General features: G+C 36.5%; 1 protein-coding gene across 1 annotated transcript; it reads right to left on the bottom strand.

Moving 5' to 3' along the window:
• Nucleotides 1-21,729: 21,729 nt before the first annotated feature.
• On the bottom strand, nucleotides 21,730-22,642 carry LOC143431784 (histone-lysine N-methyltransferase SETMAR-like). The gene is made up of 2 exons (XM_076908721.1): nucleotides 22,082-22,642; nucleotides 21,730-22,032 (listed from the first exon to the last, which is right to left on the bottom strand). The coding sequence occupies exons 1-2, from the start codon at nucleotides 22,640-22,642 to the stop codon at nucleotides 21,730-21,732; spliced, it is 864 nt and encodes a 287-aa protein (XP_076764836.1).
• Between the last annotated feature and the right edge of the window lie 1,264 nt (nucleotides 22,643-23,906).

Below are 23,906 nucleotides of genomic sequence, written 5' to 3'. Positions count from 1 at the left end.
AGTGGACTTATACCACTTTAAAGAAAAAAGGTTCAAATAGTGTATAATCAGTGGAAAATAGAAAACTCAAATTTTTATTGACATCGCCTTTGATATGGTTACAGAGTGAATTTCTTCAAACTTATCTTTGCTCCATGGGAGAAGAGGATGCACTCATGTTTGTTGTAATGGACAGCTGTGCGTACCACTAAACAAAATATACATACCACTTACATCCAATATTTACACTTGTACTGACACACCACATATAACAAACATTACATAAACATTAAATATGAAAATAGTATTATAGAGTTTTCATAGAAAAATTGTATAATAGAATGTAAAGAGAAAGTAGTGAATGAATGTGCAAAAAAAAGTAACAAATATGTATTCAAGGTGAAGAAATGAACGACATAAATGAAAATACTGAAAGGGCAAGTTTTACGTTGGACGAGTTAAAAACATTTATTTCCAAACGACTTTGACTGATAGCAAATAATGTAAAACCAGTAGAAATTAATAAGCATAAAACTCATGTTGAACCGTGACGGTATCATAGCGATAGTCTTCACATACAACAGTACCAAACTACAGCACCAAAATCCCTAGGGTAAATCCCTGTAAAGCAAATAACAAATCCTGTAAAGTAGGTTACACTCTAGGTTACGTGTAGTTTAAGGTGGTGTTAATAAAACCGGCAAGAACAAAAGATTCCCTCCCATTTACCGCGAAAAATTTTTGTCGGTATTAGAACGAAGATTTATCAGAACATCATTTTCAAGGTACTTCTTCCCCTTGTATTCTGCTATATCGAAGTATCTGTTACAGAGTTATCTAGAGCTGAGAGCTATCTAATACAAAACGTGTTACGTTTATGATTATTATATCGAAGCATTTGAATTGGAAACTGTCGTAGTCGTTTAAAGACGTTTAACGTAAGTTGATTGCTGTATTACTGCTGCTGGGGACACACACGAAGACATGCCGATTGTTTTAAGGTTAGTGAAATACTTTATGTAGAATTTTAGTGTTATATGCTGCACGAAAAGTGATTTAGAAAATGGTAAACGTTTCTGTACATACATATGTACATACAGTCACTCACACTAATTACAGACACTATACATTGCCTGTATTTATTGCTATATGTAAGTAAGAATAATTTAAATACCAAATTACTTATCTGATAAAAAAGTAGTAGTTTGAAATTCAGAAAAAATATTTCAAACAATAACATTTAGGGGTAGAATACATTTTAGACAAAAAGTTGTCTCAATAACCCACTAATGCAGACAGAGAAACTGACAAATGAAAATTGTGTAACTAAACACAAAATACATTTTTAACATACATGTATAAAACACTAAAGTACTTCAACTAATACAAATTGAAGTAACATACCACTTTGTTTGAATATGTAGACTAAGCGATAACAGGAAGGATTCGCAAAAAATTTATATAAATCCTTATATTGGGACAACTGGCACTAATAGGATAATATATAATCTTTTTTTGAAAAGTAAATATTTTGTATATAAATTTTATAAAAAATTATGATTTTAAAATTTTATTGCAAATTTCCTTAATTTAACCCAATGGTAATGCATTTAAATACCTTATAGTATCCTGCGAAATCTGATAGAAATGTTTTAGCAAGAAGGATAGTAGCATAGCAATACCCAAAATGTCATATAAAAGCAGCTAATAAATATTTTGGTCTGAAATTTTGAATGTGTAGTACTAGAAGCAACTCTTTACCAGAAATGTTATAATATAATTGTATTATATGACGAAAGGGAGATTTCCTTGGGGCTGCTTTTTAAGGTATGAAGAAAATGAAATCATTTTTCTATAAAGCAAACCATGTGAGATGCAGAGAAAAGATAGTTTTGAGAAGGCTTTACGTCTGTACATTGCTACAGGATACATTTATGAGCTATTTATGTTTTATTTGAATATACAGCTGAAGTCATCATATAATTTATATAGAACATGTGCAATTACAGGTATGTAGTCATATAATGTGAATGGATTGATAATATTACATCATTTACACGCATTAAGAATCATTTTTGTTTAATACTTTGAAGAAATAGAGCTGCAGTCTTCTTTCAGCTTTATTTGCAATTCAATTTTGGAATTTATTTCCATTTTTCTAATTTGTCTATGTGCTTTCTATAGAATTTAAGTTTGGAAATGAATATAAGACTTTCAAACAATCGTAGTTCAAATATTTCTGCATAATTCTTGTTTCTTGTCTTGGATCATTATGTTGATAAAATTTGAATGTATTTTGGATTCTTATGTTATTCGCATTTATTCCTATACGATTTTTAGTAAATTACTATTGGTTATTTTGAGTGTTTTCACTGTAACTTCTGGTAACTTCACTTGTGCTTAGAAACAGAACAAAATTTATTTTGAGAAGTACAAAGACACATACTTGGCAGAGATGTATATACAGTTCTTGAATGAAATTATGACTCAGTAGAGAACATGACTACTTATACCCCATGGCATAATAAATTAAACATTTCCAACAATTATTTTCTAGAAGTCTCAGATACCTAGTTTGATCTCAAATGTCTTTGATAAATACAGATTCCTCAATTTTGATAGGCTAAACGAATACCCATACAATTGCACAACCTTCTTCGTATCTTAAAGTAGATTTTACATTTGTTAACTATAGACATTCATTTATTTGTCTCTATATGACTAAATTTTTTCTTTATGAACCAAAAATCTGCTCTTGTTAGCAAAATAATATCTTTCCATCAATCTTGAGATTTTTTAACGAACTCGTTGGCAAAAAACGATCCTTTTCTTCTATTTATTTTGTTTATTTATAACTTTCTTTTTGCCATTTGATTTTGCATCATTAAATTCATTAAATCCATTTTCCTTATTACTCTGTACACTGTTTTAAGCCCTATTTTTTCCTCACTTTCATGATGGATTTCTGAAGCTAATTGTGTGAAGTATTTACATGCAGCTGTTCTGTAATTTTCTACCTTATTATTCTTTTTCCCCTTTCATTCAGACTTTGAGATGGTTCTTTAAATTCAATCTGTTCTTCTTTTTTATACGTTTTACTAATATTTATAACCTTTATCTCTTTCATTACTATCTTTATGATAAATTGCAAATTGTATTTTACAAAAACAATTCTGTCTTTTTTGTATTAGATTTTAGATGTTCAGACACTGAAATACAACTTTCTGTGATGGGAAATTTATACTTCAGTGGTTTATACATAGAACTAAGTTATTTTGCTCTTAAAGTAATCGTTCGGAGTTAATAAGTAATAGAATATACAAAAGTGTTAGAATATTAGTGTTACATTAAAATGACATCAAAATGAAAGATAATAATTCTCTGTTTTTAATATTGTATCATAAAATGTTACTGTTAGAGATAAATTTATTTTGTATTTTCAGTCTACAATAAATGGTTTAGATTCTTATAAAATAAGCAATATAGTAATTAAACTATTTCTACTTATACATAACATTAAATACAAGGAATGTATACTGCTTGAATATACCCAGACAACATACGGCAAGATGGTGTCGACACCATACCGGCACTGTATTGCCACTTCCAAGGAGTGGCAGCAGATCCGTAGCCATCTGTGACCGGATTCGTTAACGCGCCAATCACTGGTTGTCTGGGTATTAACCAGATTTATACTTGGTAACCATACTTACACTTGGTATATTATTTATATTTATTTTATTATTTAACCTAAGAAATAGCTGAAACATAAAAAGTTATTTGAAAACTAAGAATGCGTTAAAAAAAAATAGGTTACAAAAGGAATAAGGTAATGTCCCAGTAATTACACTTTTAAAGTGATGGTTACAATTATTAAAACTATTTATAATTTAGGATAAGATGGAGTCTTTCTCAGTCATAATATATATTGTTACCTATAATTTTCTTAAAAAGATGTATTAAAATTTGTGTATATCATCATGATAAATTGGTTGAGTGATTAGACAGAATAAAATTATATTTCTAAAGAATTCTAATGGAAATGGTTGATAGAAATAATGAATAATTTTTCACACAGTACAATCTTGAAACATTTGAAAACGGATATGAAATTTATACAAAAAATGTAAAGACTTACTAATTAATATAAAATATAATGTTGTATTGTCATAAAGCAGGGTTTCCTTCATTCTTCTGGAAACTTGCAATTTAATTCAATTCTGGAAACTTTTTCACATAGTTTCTATTCCCTCTTCTTCCAAATTATTTCCAGCTTGTCTATTTCTTTGCCTCCCTTGTTCTTCTCTAATTTATGATTCTATCTTTCTAGCTCTTTCCTTCCTATATTAATATGAATTGAATACATTTTCCATTCTATTTGCAATGGATTGCAATAGATTTCAAATCCGTTAATTGATTTCTTATCATTTTATCATTTGAACTGTTTATAATTTTACAATCACTTCTTAATCTTTATTATGTTCCTCTCTCTGCAGTGTCTTTTAATAGTTTTTTAAATGATTGGCAACATAAACAGTCAGCAGAGATAATTATTTTATTTTTTTAGCTTCATGTATAGTTTTTTAAAATTCAATATTGACAAATATTATTGATAGTATTCAATCATTAAGTCGGGCCTAATAGCTAGGACTTTTACCTTATATGACTAGACATGTATGTTATAAATATTGACTTCACTGAAACAATTTGAAAGACTGAAGAATAATTAGTAACTTAATGTGCTTCATATGTTTGCAATAAATGGAGGTTACATGTTACAAATTAACATAATTTATACAAAGCCAGAAATTACACTCAATAGTAGATACTACACTATCCTCTATTTTTCTAAATTCGTGTTAAATAGAGACTTTTTGTATTGTAATTCTTTTGTATGTTATTTGTTGATATATGATTATTAACTAACTTTTTGTTTGGTAAAAACATTTTCATCATCTTATCGAAAAATTGAAACGATTGTTGAGTATGTGACATTTAAAGATAAAGCATAAAAATATTTACATTTGTTTGAAGTTTTTTAAAAATATATTTTGAAAATCAATTATATGTTACATGCATAATGCCTAAATTTAAATCATAACATGAATTGATGTTCGCATTGAATATTTCAGAACCTGACTCATCTACTGTTAAAGAATGTTTTATGTTTCATAAATTGTTTTTTATTTTTTTCATATATGTGTATTTATTTATAATGGAATATTGCTATTGCCTTAAAATTTTTCAGCTATAGCACTCTCTTATGCATTTAATATTTGTATGCTTTGCTTTTAAGGCATCTTCTGATGACTTTCCCACAAGTGCTATTGCATTTGATATATGTAATATCTGTTGCATGAAATAATAATTTCTGCAAGATTGCCAATCTATTGTATATCAACTGTATAACAATGAATATAACAATCTTATTTCATTAATTTTTGTAAACTCTATTATATTAATTTTGTGTTTACGTTAAATAACTTCTAAAACTGTAACCAAACTGAAGATCAGTTTATCCTACTTTAAGTACATTAATTAATAGTCACATTTTTTTAATTGCTTCTAAATTCTTTTTCTTAAAGATTTATTTATTATGATTATCTTCCCTTACTTGCCATGTTTTAAACGGCAAACCACTTATGATATATCATCAATTGTTAAAGCATTGAATCAGAGATGGATAGACGGCAACTGAAATTTATATTGTTGGACAGATAATAATTGAAATTTATACTGTTGGATTCGACGTAAATGGAATTATACTTACTAAATCTCAGTTTATAAATGGTTATTTAGAATACAGAATACCTTGCGGAGGGTTATTCTATTAACATGTTCTCAGCTAGACCATTTTTTTGAGAACTTTCCATTCAGGCCGCCTGGGGTGTATGTGCGCCATGCTTTACAGTTGTATTGTTTTGTTTCTGGCATATGCCTTACAAGGTTTAAAATAGTGCAAAAATCATAACTATCAAGGAAAGAGTGTACAGTTTAAGATGCATAACATAACAAACGAATAAATTTATTTTTATAGGAATTAGTTCAACAAATACTTGTCTAAACATTACTCTACCAAGCAAGTTGCATCCTCACATATAATTTTTTTGTATTATGTCTATATTAATTTACAATAAAACATTTTAATTGAAATCAAATTCGTATAGAATTACAAAGGATGTTACAATGAACTTTGTTAAAACATATAACCGTATTACCAGCTAACCAATTTAATATTCCAAGATCGATAAATGTTCAATTTTAATTATTCAAAAGTTTTATTTCCAACATTATTTTAATATTACTAAATTAATAGTAATATTTAGAAGCATTACAATCTCAATTGTCTAATTTTTCAGCATAAAGAAAACACTTTTCTACCTTTCTTAAAATTGCTTTCTAAAATATTAATTTTTGTAATTTGCTATTTCAACAAGAAAGATACAACAAATTTCTCTAATACGCCTTTATTCGTATATTAAATTAAATACATACTTTTAGAATGGTGAAGGACTTGTAATGTCGTAAAGCGTACGAAAATATAATTTTATTAAAAAAAAACAGTTGCAAAATTTGGACATAATAGTTCGAAGTTTATCTTTTACGCTATCTGAAATAAATAACCAGCATTATCTTTTCTGAAAACAATCGTTCTCTAAATTCTTAATTTGTGACGTTAACGCGTCGCAACGTATTATAGAAAAAGAGAATAACGGTTGAAAGGAAAATTTATAAATGTAAAATAGTTAATAACTTTCTATCGTTTCTGTTACTATTTTTCTATGCTTTTCTATGTCCCGTTAATGCATAATATAATATATGCGCATTCGGAGATATAATCTTATTATTGGAAAATTTGGGCATAACTGTTCATAGTTTATTTGTTACGCTAAATGAAATAAATAACCAAGCAATATTTTTGTGAGAACAGTTGCTTCCAAAATTTTTAACGAATATTTTCTCTAATTTTTTTAATGTGATTACAAAACTGATTACTTGCCATATCCAAAGTTCCAAGTGTATTGCCTTCCTGATTTTCATCAGTTAGGAAGGAACAATATAATGTAATTTTGTGTTTATTTATAAATTGTATACACAAATTGCAAGAGTGCATTTGTAAGTATTTTTTTTTTAAATAACCGCGCACGTACTCGAATGCATTTGATTCTGGCAGATCCATTGCGCGATAATCATGCTTCCAAATGTTTAAAATTGGATGGTGCTACAGATTCTGTGAACTCTAAAATTTAACGCGTCGAAAACATTTAATATCTCGTCAAGATAATTTGTACAGTTCTGCGCTTCCAATGTTCCATAAATTTCATATTAAAAAATTGATTAAAGGCGCGCATAAATTGTACAGGTGTTGAATTAATTCAATTACTGCCTTATTGTTTAATAGATTCAAAGAAATTTTCGATGCAATCTTGATTTAATCTTCCTTTAGTTATATGAAAAGAAGAAATAACTGGTTGAAGTCTTGTGGACTTAATTGTTGCACTAGCTTGATGAATCTGGAGATTGTTTCTGTTATAAACACCTTTTTAATGTTTGAAGCCTGCGTTACGTCTTCTATTGACTCTGTCTCTTCGAATTTGACTATAAGTTACAATATTGTGTAGTTAGAAGGACCATATGGTAGTGAAATATTGTCGGAGGTTTCTCTGAGTAGAAACAATGCTTCCTCTGTTTTTCAAATAAGAATGTACAGTTATTATGCATTGTTGTGCAGAGGTGTATTAAAACCCTCAGATCGTTATTTTAATCCGAGAAAGAGAAACTTGATGGATATTAATTCCAGAAAGAATGATTAATATTTGAAGTCGCTAGGTACCATTTTAGAGTTCTCCAGACGATGGTAATAAAATTTAAAATCATATTAGTTTTAGCGATTATAATCTACTTTGATTCTTGGTTTTATTATTGATGCCCTCGTTTCAACATCCGTTTTTTTTTCTATATACTCAACAGAATGATAGCATCTCTTTTGAACACCTAATTTATTGGATGCGTTAGCCATTGTATTATTGATTTCCTTTACTGTTCCAAAAGCGATTGTCTTATTTTGATGTTGGAGAGGAAGTAACGCTGGGTTCGAGTACCAACTAGGATGAACCAAAATGTGACCTTCATTCAAATACAGTGGTTTTTTAAAAATATCGTCGAAAGTTTCTCCGAGTACAAACAATGTTTCCTCTGTTTCTCGACTGAGAAATTACAATCTTTATCCTTTTTGCAGATTGAGGTGTTAGATTAAGGCAATTACTGCCTTGTCGTCGGATAGGTCCAAAGAAGATTCTACGAATCACGAATACAACTCCCAAAGTGATTAACCAATGAATTCAGCACGAACTGGGCGGATAAAATACTCAAGGCCGAGCGGTCACCCATTTTTAACCGACTATACTTTCTATGATATTTTTTTTTGTTTCTTGTTTTTCCTTTTTATAGACACAAATATTTAAGGTGTTTTACTGTTAGTTTATTGATATATTTTAGGTTGGAGTCGACCAGTCTAATATTTTTGTCATATGCTATTCTTTTGTTGAAATATTTTCTGTTGTATAAGCAAATTAGTGATTGATTGGATGGGATTTGGATAAGGCCTTTTTGGTCTAGGTGTATGAAGGATTCAGGGGGTTGTGACCTGTTTGGATGGTTTTCATATGGTATTGAGGGTTTGGATAAGATTGCGAGTATATATGGCTGTTAGAGTCTCTTAGGTGTTTGTTAGCTCAGTGGTTTTTTATGGTTTTTATAATGTATAGGTCTAGTCGTATTATTTTTGCTTTACTGTACAGTTTGATGTTGCTTATTGTTTTTATGTACTTGGATTCGGGTGCTTTGTACATGGTGATGCATATTCTAAGGCACTTTCTTTCGAATAGTCGGGAGTTAATCCATTGGGTTTGCGCTGATGTTGAACCACATTTGGCAGCCGTAAGTGAGGATTTGGCGGGTTAGGAACTTGTAACAGAGTATCTTGACTTTTTTGTTCATGTATTTAAAGTGGAATAGGCGTTTATTGATCAGGTATGCGCATTTTACTTTTTGTAACTGTGTTGTGATGTGATGGTTGTAGTTTAGATTGAAGTCTAAGTGTACGCCTAAGTATCGTACTGCGTTTTCGTGGGAGATTTCTATGGCTGGGTTTTGGTTGTCTGTTATTCTGAATTTTGTGGCATATTCCTTTATGTTGTGACTTGTGTAGGAGATGCTTCAGATGCTCGGCCTGAATAGGATAGTTTCGCACTTTTTTGTATTAAGTTCAAGCCTCCAAGTAAGGAGGTATTCTTGGATTTGACGAAAGTATCTTGGAGTTGCGATTGTTTTTTTACATTCGTCTGGGTTATGTTTTTGATCGCATTTAACGCATCTATATTCTAAGTTAGTGATGTATGATATCTCATACAACAATTGCCAAGATGCATGCCTGGTTTTTTAGAATAATTATCCCAATATTATCTTGTTTAATGTCTTTTGCCAGGTTCATTTGTCTGAGAGCAGATGTTGCGATCCTTCTATTCTTACCTGCCAGCAGTTAAAGCATTTCGCTCGAACGTGTTTATTGTGATTACTAATTACTTTTATACTATTTAAAAGTAGTAATGACTAACACAAAAAATTTGTCTGGTTTTTACTTCCAACAAAGACTTTACACCATGTTCTTTAGAATTAGTTCTGGTTGACGAACTTAAAATGTCAAATAATTTATCAAAATGATCAATGAATTCTACTGTTCGCCGACTTCATTTGGCAGTAAACGGTTAAGCAGTAGTGTGTACATACCTGCAGCTACATGGTTACCAAATACTTGTACAGCATATTTGACTTTAATTTTGAAAAAGTTATTCATTGTTTGCTATCTCGGTTATAAAATTGAACAATATGCGAGCACGAAGCAATTTTATCATTAATTTCAAAATTATGTTCTAATCAATTGTTTCGTGTAGCTTTTATTAAGTGTAGCGTGTCAAACATATAAATCATATTCTGTTCATTAATCGAAAAAGTGGAATTTTGGATAGATATTCCTAAATCACGGGACAACTGTACAAAATTAGAGACGCCATGCACTGTAATTAGTGCATGCACTATAGAATGAATTGAGAAGCGCCATCGCGTTGCATAGAACACTAGAACTCGTTTATATAATATATATAATATTTTATATAATATATATAACACGTAGACACTTAGACGCGCCATCCTGTTGCATCGATCTGTAGAAATTACATATTTTGTAGTATAGAAGCTGATAAACAGTATTTCGGTGTATAGAAATTTACAATATATTTACTTTGAAACATTGAACTGAGAAGCGCCAACGCGTTGTATACAACTTTAGAACCCAATTACTTAGAAGTGCCATTGTGCACCATAAGCACCGTAACATGTTATTAGGGCATGCAGACTCCACGAAACAAAAGTAAATTGGCATTTTCCAATTACTTGCAATACTACGTGTCATTATAACTAAATCATTCTTTGCAGTTTTCGATGTCTGGTAACCTCTACAATTTTCGAAGCCAATTATTTCATCATGTGATACATTATAGAATAAGTGAGTCTTGAAATTAATTTCATCTGCACATAATAAGCAGTGATGCTCTAAGTATAAGTGGCAACGTTTTTATTTTCAATTCAAAAGCGCGAAACAATTTGTTATTAATTATGACTTCCACATGGAAGTTACTCGACAATTTCGTGGGACAAACGACTACAACAGCAATAAAATTGTATCTCTTCGAACAAGAATTGCCGCGCGTTGCGCAAAATCTTAATATACAATTTAAAATATGGGAGCTCTAAAGGTGGAACAATAAAAATTGGACGCTTTAGGGATTAAGCATTCACGCTAGTTGTTTTTGGTTTGTTGTCTCGATTCAATATTCGTCTTATTGCTCGCACTCGTGCTGTGGAAGTGTTTGGATGTCGGGTCCTCTCCTTTCAAGATCTTCTGGGTGTTCTTAATGGGCTGGGCTGTGCGTCAATATTGTCATTACGTCGATATTGGTCAGTAGCTAGTTCTTTCATGAGGAGACTGACGACACTTAAATCTTGCTGAAAGATGCGATTGTTGTTTTCTACGCCACATTTTCACTGGCCACCTAAAGGATCTCCTCGTTAGGTCAGCCTTCGTTAAGGACTGTCCTTCTGCATTCTGTGGCCTAGTCTTGACATTGCTAAAGTCATTGGGATTGTATTGATTGGCCTTTGTGGGTCATCAATCAACTGAGCTTCTGGTGTTTCTCTTTCAAAGCTTCCTTGTCGTTGTGCAGTGCTTCTACCGTGCTTATCTCCTGGAGGTCTTCCTGTAGAAAGGATGGTGCGACCTCCTTGCTTCCTCTCTTTTCAAGGATATTTCCTTGATCATCTCCAGGTCGTTGCAGACCTCTTCGAGAGTGTCTCCTCAAACCGTTGTCATTTGTTCTTTGTGTTGAATCTTGCTTCTAGTCGCATTTTGGTATAGAATTAGGGCTAGGAAAAATGTTAGCACTAAGAGGCGAATTCCCTCCAATGTTCAGTTGTCTGAATCTAAATTAAATACTGTCATGTGGAATGGTATAGATAAGATGCCATTAGATCTGAGTATTTTTCCAGCTCTCAGTGTTTCTCTATGTGGACCTGGATCTGCATTATCAGACAGAGTTCTGATATCAAAGTTAGGTCAAGGTGAATCTCGTTGAAGTGTTCAGTTTTGTCTTCTTCAGTTGGGCTGTCCTATAGTCATGTTAATTTAGATGAGGGCTATTACATCCAATACTACCGCTACTACATTATCTCCTTCGTTTACAACCATAGAATGTCTTCTTAGGCCTCGATCATCCGAATCCGTTTAGACAAGGTCCCAGAGAGATTGCAAGGAAACGTGCGTGGCCCTTTTCGACCGCTCATGTCACACTCACATGTCACCCACAGTTTAAGAAACTTTGATCTAATCCATGGAAAATCCTTGAGTGTTGGAGAATTCCAACAGGTTTTCAAGTGCTACGTTAGGTGGTATATTGCCCTAATTAATTGAGTTTTGAGCTGCATTGAGGTTCAACCGACTCTTGTTCTCCTAGTTTATATAAACATAAACATAAACGACATGAATTGAATCTTGGAAATTATATTTGAATGTTTCTCGATGTAGTAGTACATTTTCTGTTTGAACTGGATGTCCTTTTAAAAACTGAAATTGATTTTAAGATATACAGGATGTGCCATGATATGTGTATCATTTGGATGCAATCATTGAAGTAATGCTTTGCACTCGACTCCCTTTCGGACGTTAACAATAGAAATTATTGCTAAAATAGCAATATATTTATAATGGCTTCTATTTTATAATTTTCTATTATTGGGAGACACTGGCAATAGAAACTGCGGCTAAAGTAGTATGTTTTAATGATAAAAAGTTAGAAAATAGAATCTGTTGCTAAAATTAAAAAATAGAAGCTGTTGCTAAATTATTGATATTAGAGAATATTGTTATTTCAGCAATAGCTTCAGCTTACCATTTTTCTATTACTGGGTGATGTTGGCAATAGAAACTATTGCTAAACTAGCAATGTTTTAATAAAAAAAAATTAAAAACTAGAAAATTAGAAAATAAAAGCTATTGCTAAAATTAGGCAATAGAAATTAAAATTTGGAAATATAAACTATTACTGAACTGCTGCTAAAATAGTAATATTTTAATAACGAAAAATTAGAAAATAGAAACTATTGCTAAATTATTGCTATTATATATAAAATAGCAATATTTTAATTATTCTAAGATCTATAGAGACTCAAATAATTCCATCGTGTTACATGGATTGAAAAATGTACTTATTATTACATTTCGAGCTCTAAAAATGTTCCACCATACATCAAAAGCTGAAACATTTTTAATCCCACTGTGCCCCAAAGAGTCAACTCTGACAAGTGCTCTAAAAAATTAGGTTTATCTCATGTTTTTTTTTTAAACAAATTTTTATATTTTTTAACTGATGCTTTATTGAAAGAAGTGGAAAACTAACTCGGATCGCCAGATTTTAATATCGCAATAATACGTCTACGTTTTTGTAGACCTAATTACGTCTTTATTACCATTACAATCGAAACTCTCCATTTTTATCGAAGCTTTTTGTCATTGCCCAGAAAAATACCTCAAGAAATTCCTCGCAAATATGAACTTACGATGCTAACGACTTAACAAAATTGCAGGAACGAAAATTGGTGTTTTACATGTTACATATTAGTGCGCTAAGTATCGCGACGTCAGGGTTTCTTGAAATTTTTGATATGAGGGGACCATAATATTCACGAACATTTGTTCTGGGACCTCATAAACATTGCTGGCAAATATTTTTTGCAATTCTAGCCGTAAGACAATGTGAAAATTTTCAATGAAAATCATTTTTAGGTACTCCAATTGGGCTCGCGACCCACGGTTTAAGAAACTCTGATCTAACGATTATAAAATGAACGCTTGATCGGAAAAACAATTGTTTGCAAATAAGGAAAATCGTTTTACATAAAAATAACCTAGAACTATGGCTACTTTTCTATTTGTCCGTAATTGCTCGACTGCTGTTATTAAATGATGACTATTAGTATAAAAAAAGGCGTCGATACGACTCTAATTCTCGAACATGTAATGCAGTAATAAAACTGTACTTTGAAGCATGTACCCTCAGCAAGAATAATTAAAGGAATTATATCAAGAGCACGTGCAACTGGAACTTCCTTTAAGAAGAAGTCCTTCCTCTTCTATGCATTATTGAAGCTGTGTTAGAAGTAATAATAACCAGTTCCCAAATTGATATAAGAAGAATTGTATTAGCAGCAAGAGTTCACTGAAAAATACAGAATCTTGCAATCTCATTTTCATTGCTATCGTGCAAATTCTTGCATAGTCTGTGGAAGTAAAGAAGTAAAGAAGAAGAAAGTGATGAAAGAAGAAGAAGAAGAAAGTCAAGTCTGAGGTAAAGAAGTAATGTAAAGAAGAAGAATAAGGTGAAGTGCAAAGTAAAGAAGAAAAGTAGAAAGACAACTGGAATACGATATTGTATTTGGACAAAGGAGAAGGTTATAGAAGTTTCTTTTTTTTTTTAAAAAGTTTTTGTTCTCCAATGAAGAACTACTGAATAATCCACATACACAATACAGAATAATCCTCGTTGGATGAGAGTAGTGGATGAATAAAGTAGTTTGAAGTCTTAATACGTACTATTTGGAATTTTTAACGATCAAATTATTGATCCGTATTTCTTCGAGTTATATTCAAGGTCTTTGTGTGGAATAAGCTGCCATATATTGAAAAATGTTAATTTAAGCCATTTTTAGAATGAATGGTTATAAAACTTAATGGTGCTTTGAGGCGTACGGAAGGAAGAACATCGCTCGACTTCTCGCTCTCAATTTTAATATATAAATCAACAATAACAATAGTGATAATAGGATAAAATATTTCTTATCGCGGGAGCGGTGCTGTGACTACAATTCTTTCGCGTCACTATGCGACTGTATTGGAAGCTCTAAACGAACACAGAGCTCTCGATGAACTCCAAACTCTGAACGAATTCACGATTCTTAACGAATGAACGAACTGCTCTGAACGAACTTAGTGTTCTAAACGAACTGCCGCGAGAGCGAAAATGTCACCCCTTAAAAACGCGTACAGCAAAGAATGGAAAAACCAAGAACGAAAAGGATTGACGCGTGGATGAGAAAAGTGACCACTTCCTCGAAAATGCAAGAAACGGAAATTGGTCATAAATAAAAAAAAGTCAAGGATCTACTGTACACGACTGGGCAATGCTCAGTCGCGATGAATTCTTGAGGAAAACAATTGCGTGGCCTGAAGGATCGGCACAAACCAGACGGATGTCGGAATTAGGATAGCGCGTAGACCTGGTCGCCAAGTGCTATAATCCGCGGTGATCAGATCTGCGCTTAGTCTTGGAAACGCAATGTGATTTAAACCGAAAATTTACCACTCTAAAAATCACGGAATCGTGGCCGCCACAGTTTCATCCTATTATGAATATACACATTATTTTATTAACAGTAAGAGGATGTTTAAACAATGTAACAATAAGAAGATGTATAAACAATATTTCCAGTTCGATTGATTGGACGTGGATACCCTCTAAAATACATGAAACAGAGAATTGTGTAAATCAGAATTGTTATAATTTTATTATGAGTGAAAAGGAGAAAAGAAACTGTAATGTGCAATACAGTTTTGAAAATTCGCGTCATTATTTCGTGGGCAGCTTGCACTTCGACTGGCTTCGTTTGGCTTCGACTAACCTCGTCCGATTCGACTTCGATTGAAGGAGGACAGAGATATAAAGCGCTGGAGGTGAAAGAGAGAAAGAAGAGGAGCGCATGCGTAGTAGCCTGTCTATCGACTATAAGAACTGTTGAAGGTGAGAACAGGAAAGAAGTGGAGTACATGCATAGTTACTTCTCTATCGAGTCAAAGGACTGCTGATAAGGACTACTCGAGATTGGAGCAAGAAAGAAGAGAAGCGCATGCGTAGTAACCTTCCTATCGAGTAGAAGCATTGCTGAGGGTGTGAGAGGGGAAGGAGCAACACGCATGCGTAGTAACCTTCCTATGGAGTTCGAGATGCGACATAACTTTTTGTTTAAAGTATCATGAACAAATATATTAATAAAAGCAGTTGATGCACAGGTCATTATATATAAGAACAGAAACAATTGCACTTGCGTTCAGTCGTTCGTTTCACAATAACCTAGAGCGATATTTCGGAATTTCAAGTGAATATTTTGAAATTACACGATTGATGAACAAATTGATCGTTATCTGTTTTAAAGCTTTTTTCGTTCTTGCGATTTTTTATCATTTCAAGTACGTATATTAAACTTGCTAATACGAAGATGGAAATATTGCATTTAAGAAACACGAGTATAACTTTAAAATATTGAACGTAAAGATTTTTCTTTCACAGTGGCATTCTCATGAAGAATTATAATAATATCGTGGGATACTCTGTATATCAAAGCTTAGTACTAAATCATTATCATCATGCGATGATATATTTAATATCAGTTGAGCATGCTAGCGATTAAGGTTATATCTACCATTGGTAGCTGTTTACTTTAACAACTTCTCACAATTTCTGCTATTTTAACTACTTTTTGTTTGAAGAACTTTACCTTATTATTGTAAGGAGAAATTAGTCGGAGGAACCCAATTGTAGGACTCTAGTTTGGATAGTTCCTGTGGAATAGAGTACAACATTTGTCGGAAGACTTCATCTGAGCTATGGCGAAAACTAGCTGGTATATGGTTGAGGGTGAGTGAGTCAAGGTACAAAGATCAGCGAACAAGTAAAGGACAGAAGACAGGATTAGTAAGCGAATACAAGATGATAGAAGAATTGGAATTTAGGAACTATGATTAACCCTTTGCACTCCGAATACTAGCTACTCAGTGTCACTTTGTCTATTTTTTAGAATTTTCTAATGTTCGATAACGTTTGAAGCAAACCCCAATACGCATTGTAGGCTGATATTGTGCATGTTTGATATTATTAATTGAGCTTTTTGTGCTAATGGTGCCTTTTCTGCTTAGTGAAACGGCTTCGGTGGATTGTTAGTTGTAACTGTTTGTTGTAACTGGTCGTGAAGCGTTGCCTTGAAAACTGGCTTTCACTGGTTGTCTCGGTATAGGTACTCGGTTGGAAGGGCGTTGCCATTCTTTTCTTTCTTCTCGAAGGTAGCGTTGTATGTCTATCGCCCTTTTTTCGGCTACCAACAGTGTGGTTGGCCTAATTGACAGTAATATTTTGCCAATGTTTCTGTCTAAATTATGGATGTAGATTCTTGGAGCTTTGGGGTTCAATGTTTCAAGCGTTATACGTATTGTTAATGATTGTGGATATTTGTTACCGATTGCATATGTCAGTTTGTTGTATTGTATATGCGTCTGAATCTGATGTTAAATGATTGGAAACTTCCGTCCCTATCTTGTTTTAAATCGTGTAGCTGTTCCTGTTACTCATCCGAGGTGATCTGAGTGGCGACGTTTGTCCGTAGAGCGTCACATACAATCACCGTAAGTAGAAATCGGAATGTTGCGTGTACCTTGTGCTGCTTTTCCTATTATTTTCTCTACTTTGATTGCTTTTAGTAAGAGATCCTTTTCGGTGCATCTGTTTCTCATGTCTCGAACCTCTTTGATAAAGTCTTTAACTCCAACATCATCGTCTCGGTTAAGAGTTGGAATGTATTGCACTGCGTCTTTTGCTCTTAGCATAGTGACTGGTGCTGGTAATTCGTCTTCTTCGTCCTCTGACGTGGGTAGCGGTAGTTCGAATACTGGAGTAGGCTGTTGTCTTACAGCTGTTGGTTGGTCGAGCGGCTGCTTTTGGACTGCTGTCTTCATTCTTTGTCGACTTGACATGTCGGCTGCGATTATTGAGTAATATTCCGTACCGATGGTTGATACAGCTGTCCGTAGACTGGCTATACTTTGCGATTTCGGTCGTTCTTTTCTCGTTTTCCCTTTAAAAGAAGAGATAATTGATAGAATCGCCCGACGGTCCTGTGAACGGACGCTGCAGCGAACTTCTTCTCGTTTCCCTTCTCACTTCTTTTCGCGTCTGAGCCGGCTCTCCTTCTTCTTCTACTTGGCGCGTTGTCCGAAGGGTATCGTAAACGGTACGTTCTTCGTGTGCCAGATATTCCAAGGACAGAAGGCTCGCCAACAACGTTGCCGCGTCGTAAGATATGGTTCGATATCCTCTTACGACGTGAATTGCGATTCTTCTTTTAAGCTTCTTTTCCCCATGCTAAGCGCGTCGCTCCACTCCGGGGCTCCATAAACCGCGATGCTTCTGATAACACCGGTGTAAAGTTTTCTTACTTTCTCGTCTGGACCGTTCATGTTTGGCACGATACGACTTAAATAATTAGCCGCAGCGTCCAATCGGACGGTCTGATGAGCGAAATGGCGATCAAAGGCCCATTTATTGTCGAGGTGCGGCGAGATAACACATGTCACTCCCGACTTTGACTTTTGCTGGACCAATGGTAACCATTTCGTTGCCTTCATGCCGATTTCTTCTTTTCCTCTCGAAACAGAGGATAACCCAGTTCGGGGGGCCCAGTTTGGAACCCAGTTCTTTCATCTTTTTGCCCATGACTGCTACGTCTATTTCCTCCCGGCAGATAGCTCGTTTACGGCTCGTCTTAACTGCCAATACCAGAGTATCATCCGCGTAGCACATAAGATGAACTCCTAACGGCATTGGCAATTTTAACCCTTTGCCGTGCCATTTATCTCGACGAAACTCGGGCTCAAGTGTTACGCGTCAACGCGTGGTAAACTAATCAGATTGATGCGCGAGAAAGGTCACAATACGAGCCGAAATGTAAATGCGTCTGATATAGACACTTTTGCATGATACTGCTGTTGTGGAAATAAACTCTAATACCTTTTGTATTTTTTATTTATTTGTAATCGATTCAGTACATTATAATTATTATACTATATTATATTTTGTAATCGATAACAGTTACAAAATTATATTTCACGAATTCAATAGAACAGTTTAACAGTTCAACAGAAATCCTTGCATCTTCAACTGTGGGTTTGTTCCTAGGAATGTAATAATGCCACGGCTAGAAATGAAACTTCAATTGTAATAAATATTCACCTTGAATCAATATCTAATAAGAAAATACTAACAAGTCTAAAAATCCTCCTTGGTATGATACTTCCTAAAACACTCTGGCAGATGTAAAGCTACTTCACATTTCGCACACTCCTATTTCGTTTCGCTTCGTATTTTATGCTTATAACAAACTTTGCACATCCTTGTTGGGTGCTTTTTTCGAGCCGTCGAATCGATAGTTTTTGAGAAATGAGCCTAATATTGTGCTTGAAGTCGAAGGGGTTCAATTGATGTAGATTTTCCACGTGTTTTGTAATCCGATAATCGGACATTTTGTAAAATTGTTTCTGCTATTCTTACTCGGTATTGAACATAACTCTCAATAATTTTCCGATTTCGTCGAGCAAGACTATCGGTCTATATGCGGACGGAGAGTCTTCAGGCTTTCCCGGCTTCTTGAGGAGAACCAATCTGCCGGTTTTCCAACTTGTGGGTAGCATCCCGGTTTTCAAGCACGTAGAGAAGAGTTTCCGAAGTCTTGTGCCGAGGATGCTGTACGCCATGGACCACGCCCGGCCTGGAATTCTGTCTGGACCGGGCGCGGTATTCTTCTTTGTCATACGCTTGATTGCGCGGAACATTTCTTCTTCCGAAACTTCGTAATCCTGTGACCAGATGTTCGGGTCATCCAGCGATGTGTTTATCGTTGAATTTTGAATTCTGGCCGCCGACGTTGAATCTTCCGACGGGAAGAGCATGTCGACGACCCTTTCTAGGAACGAAGTTTCTATAGTTTCTGTCATCGGGGGCGTCCATGGCCGTAATTTATTCATTACGATCTTGTAAGGGCGTCCCCACGGGTTCTCGCGCAGCGTTTGAAGAAGCTCGTCCCAGGCTCGTGCTTTCGATGTTTTAACCGCAGCTGGCAGCTCTATTTTCTTCCCTTTATAGATATCATAGAGCTGCTGTCTTCTTTCCGGAATGGAATTTCGCCGTCTCCTGTATCTCGTGTAATTTCTCCGTGCGATCGTCGTGTCCGCACGGAGTCTCGAAATTTCATCATTCCACCAATAGACAAGATTACGAGGAGGATTTGATTTTAATTTCGGCATGCTTATGTTGCATGCCGAGGTCAACGTCCTCGTAAACCATTCCGCCTCGCTCTCGACTACGGCCTCTTCGGTCGTTTCGTCTTGCCAGGTAGTCGCGAGGGTCGCTGCCATAAATAGGTCGTCCTCCATTCTTCTCAGCGACCATTTATTTTGATTTTTGGTCGCTGTTCTCTCTTGAATTTTAGATATGCTGATCCTTATATAAAGATGGTCTGATAAGGTCTCAGCCGTATCTACTATCCACTTTTTAACTCTACGCGCGGTGGCACCATTCGCGAACGAGAGATCGACCTTGCTCTCGCCCTGTTGACGCACGCATGTACTGGCAGATCCTTGATTTAATAACTTTAAATTCGTGGAAGCTGCCCAGTCCATCGTAGAGTGGCCGCGTTGATTCGTTCTGGTCGAGCGCCATAATGTTGAATGGGCGTTGAAGTCGCCCAGATCGAACGTTGGTAGGTGGACGTGGCGTCTTACCACCCCTCCCACATCATCTAGAAGCCGGTCGCAATTCTGTAAGGACCAGCTTGGCTGCGCGTATATTCCGATAACGACGCAATCCGACCACGAAACGGCGTCAAAACCTAGCCCCCGCGCGATGAACGTGGTCGGCCGGATGCGTGTGGGCGTCGCCTGGATGATCGCGACCTTTCCCTCCGTATCACTTATCCACGACGGCTTGTCGTGAATAAAATACGGTTCAGCTGCCACCACTAATTCGACCACGCCGCTTTGTAAGCTCTCGATCATCAAATCTTGAGCTCTCGCGGCGTGGTTCAAATTAATTTGTAGAATTTGCGTAGACTTGAATTCTACGCAATTTCCATGGCCTCCTCGCGGCTCTCCTCGTTCGCCGCGGAAGCCTCGCGCGTACCCTCTTCTGTCTTCTTTTCCGTCGCGGGTTTAGTCGACGACGGCTCTGGCAGGGAGAATTCTTAAATTCTCTCTTTTTCGCGGGCCGTGCCGGTTGGCACGCCTTTCCTCGCGCGCGATGGTCGGCTTGACGCCCCGCGGCCTTGCACACGGGGCAGGAAGCGTTTTTCGCGTTACAGTCCGCGGATCGGTGTCCCTCCTCTCCGCACCTGTAGCATTTATCGCGGCGGTCGTCGGGCTTTGTGCATTTTGCAATCACATGCACGATCTCCCAGCACTTAAAACATATTAATTGGTGCTTTTCGAGCGCCTCCACCTTTACGGAGGTCCATCCGATGCGGACCTTTCCGCTTACTAAAATTTTCTTCGCCGCCGCGATGGGACACTGAATGAGCATGTGTCCCATCCCGCTGTATCCTACTTTTATCGCTGCGGCGCGAATATCTCCGCTCTTGCAGCCTCCCGCCTCGGCGATGGCTGCGACTATTTCGCTTTCCGTAAGCGAGTCTTCAATCCTATAGACTGGCAAGTCTATTTTCCTGCTCGGTCTTGATATTTTAACTTCGCTTTCCGCGAAAATCGACCGCAGCTTGTCCGCGAGCAGATCAGCTTTTGCTTCACGCCCTTCCCCCGTAATTTCGAGGATAAGGGCTCCTGTGAAGGCTTTTTTCGCCCTCACTTCACTGATTCCAATATCGGCCAGTTTAATTTTTTGCTTGGCCGCCGCCATGACGTCGGCGTATTTCGCTGAGCTCCCCTGCGGGAGAGTGAGTGAAATGGCCGCTGTGCTTGGACTTTTCGCGATTTTCTTCGCGTCCTTCTTCTTGTTTTCGGTTTTGGGCGCCTTTTTGGTAGAATTCGCCCTCTCGTTGGCGGATTCTGCCTTTTTCGGCGCCTCTTTTTCCTTATTTCCGGCCTTTCTACCGAGGACTTTCGTCCACGCGGTCTCCGTAGCTATTGGGTTGTTCGGAAAGTCATTTCGTTTTTTTTTGAGGAACATGAAAGACAGTTTTCGTATAATGAATAAATATTTTATTAAATTATATATTGGCCCTTCTGGTCCAACACCTTTTGCCATCTTTCTGGCAGTAACATAATTCGCCTCTCATAAAAGTTTTGGTCCTTGCTGGCAAAAAACTGGTTCAGGTGGTTTTTGACATCTTCATTTGAGGTAAAGGTTTTGCCATCCAAAAAATTTTGCAGGGACCGGAACAAATAGTAGTCGGAAGGCGCCAGATCTGGAGAATATGGTGGATGTTGCAGTACGTCCCATTCAAGCTGTAAAAGTTTTTGGCGAGTGACCAAACTTGTGTGAGGTCTCGCATTATCCTGGTGGAACCCTTCCTGTTGATTAATTCGGGCCTCTTCTCTTTAAGTGAATCATTCAATTTGTCCAGCTGATGACAATAGACTTCTGAATTAATCGTTGTATTGTCCGGCAAAAGCTCAAAAAAAAACGATTCCTTTGACATCCCACCAAACGGAGAGCATCACCTTTTTTTGGTGAATGTTGGCTTTTGACACGCTTTGAGCCGGTTCATCTTTTCTGCTCCATGACCTCTTGCGTTTAACATTGTTGTATACAACCCATTTTTCGTCCCCAGTAATAATCCGCTTCAAAAATGGATCATTTTCTTGACGTTTGAGGAGCGAATCACACGCGTCAACGCGACGACACAAATTTCGCTCCGTAAGGACATGGGGCACCCACACATCGAGCTTCGAGGTTAAGCCCATGCCTTTCAAATGGCCATAAACAGTCGAATTCGACAAATTTAATCTCTCACCGATCTCTCGTGTGGTTATTCGCCGATTTGCATCAACTAATGCCTTTATCGCATCTTTGTCAGCTTCGACCGGCCTTCCAGACCGTGGTGCATCTTCGACATCAAAATTGCCGGATCGAAATTTTGCAAACCAGTTCTGGCACTGGCGTACTGTTAACACGCCTTCTCCATACACATCCGTCAATTTTTTTCTCGCTTGGACAGCATTTTTACCTTTTCTGAAGTAAAAAAGTAAAATATGACGAAAATGCTGCTTATTGCTCTCCATATTTAAAAGGGCACCAACCAAAAACTACTGCGTAGAATTAATAGAACTTTTTCACACACAAGCCTTGCAATATCAGCCCTCAAGACATATAATGGTTATGCGGCTTAAGTGTGAAGTTGGTTTCGAAAAAACGTAATTAAGTCCTCTGACGGGAAAAAACGAAATTACTTTCCGAACAACCCAATACTTTATCCGTGTTTTGTTTTTCTACGGGGTTCTTTGCCACTTTATTCGCCTCCTTGGCGATCTGCTCCTTCTGGATAATTTGCATTCACTTCTCTACGAATGAGAGCTCTTTCTGGACGTTCTTCGGTGTCTCCTTTGCCGAATTTTTCGTCTGTGTGGGAGGGGGCGCTCTCTTTTCACCTTTTTCTCCCTTCTTCTTCGTCGCCTTTTCCCCTTCGAGCGGTTAGAAATCGCGATTCGCAGCTGCAGATGTTGCGTATGTTGTTGTGCCTGCAGCCGTTTCACTGGTTTTTGTCGCGAAGCGGGCCTCCGCTCGCGACCAAAATTCTTCGAGGCGATTCTTGATTAAATCGCCGATTCTGTTCATAAGGGCGTCGCAATCGACGTCCTTTCTCGGCGATCTCCTTGCGGGTTCCTCAAGGTACACCCGTCTTTCGGGAGTTTCACAGAATCTCCTCTGGGAAGGTAGCGGGAAGGGTTTTCGCATCACTCTCTCCTCCAGCACCGCGAGTCGCTCTTTTAGTCTCTCCTCTTCTAGTTGTTAGAGCCTCGACTTTTCGGCCGACGACTTCATTTTCTCGTTTGTGGGCGGTTTCTTCGACCTCAAAATCGCCTCTGTTGTTGCCGCACGTAGAATGTGTGCCGCAATCCGCATTTGGCGCTTTATCGTGCCATTTAATTGCGAGGACTTTGCCGCAGCCGTTTCTACTTGATTTGCGGCCTTTAATGCGCCGATCGCTAAATCAGGCGTCGGCATACGCCTCGCCTCTTCATCGTAATCCTCCTGAGGCGGGATGGGGTTAGTCGATTTTCCCGTCGGCGGAGGTACACATTCTCCGTAAAGGAGTTCCTTTTCGAGAGAGAATTCGGTCTCTCTCTCAATTTCTTCACGTACGGCTCTTTTGGCTTCCGCCAAGTCGACGTATTCGACCGTTGTGGGCGGTCTTCCTTTCCTCAACTGCGATCTCGTCGATATTTCAGACGAGATTGTAAGAATTGATGTCGTGGAGTCTTCGGATTCATTATCAGAATCCTCTATAATTCTCCTCTTCGTCTTCGCCCTCCTTGGGAACATGGT

Source organism: Xylocopa sonorina, unplaced genomic scaffold (assembly GCF_050948175.1).
Source record: "Xylocopa sonorina isolate GNS202 unplaced genomic scaffold, iyXylSono1_principal scaffold0014, whole genome shotgun sequence".
NCBI lineage: Eukaryota > Metazoa > Arthropoda > Insecta > Hymenoptera > Apidae > Xylocopa > Xylocopa sonorina.
The sequence above is the reverse complement of the archived record's forward strand: the minus strand, read 5'-3'. Positions and strand labels throughout refer to the sequence as shown.

What these genes read in the sequence shown, in the direction of transcription:
- LOC143431784 (XM_076908721.1), bottom strand. Translation starts at nt 22,642, where the DNA reads ATGGAGAGCAATAAGCAGCATTTTCGTCATATTTTACTTTTTTACTTC. An exon ending in CCAACATTCACCAAAAAAAG is followed by an intron (nt 22,033 to 22,081) that starts GTGATGCTCTCC and finishes TTTTTTTTTGAG; the next exon opens with CTTTTGCCGGACAATACAAC.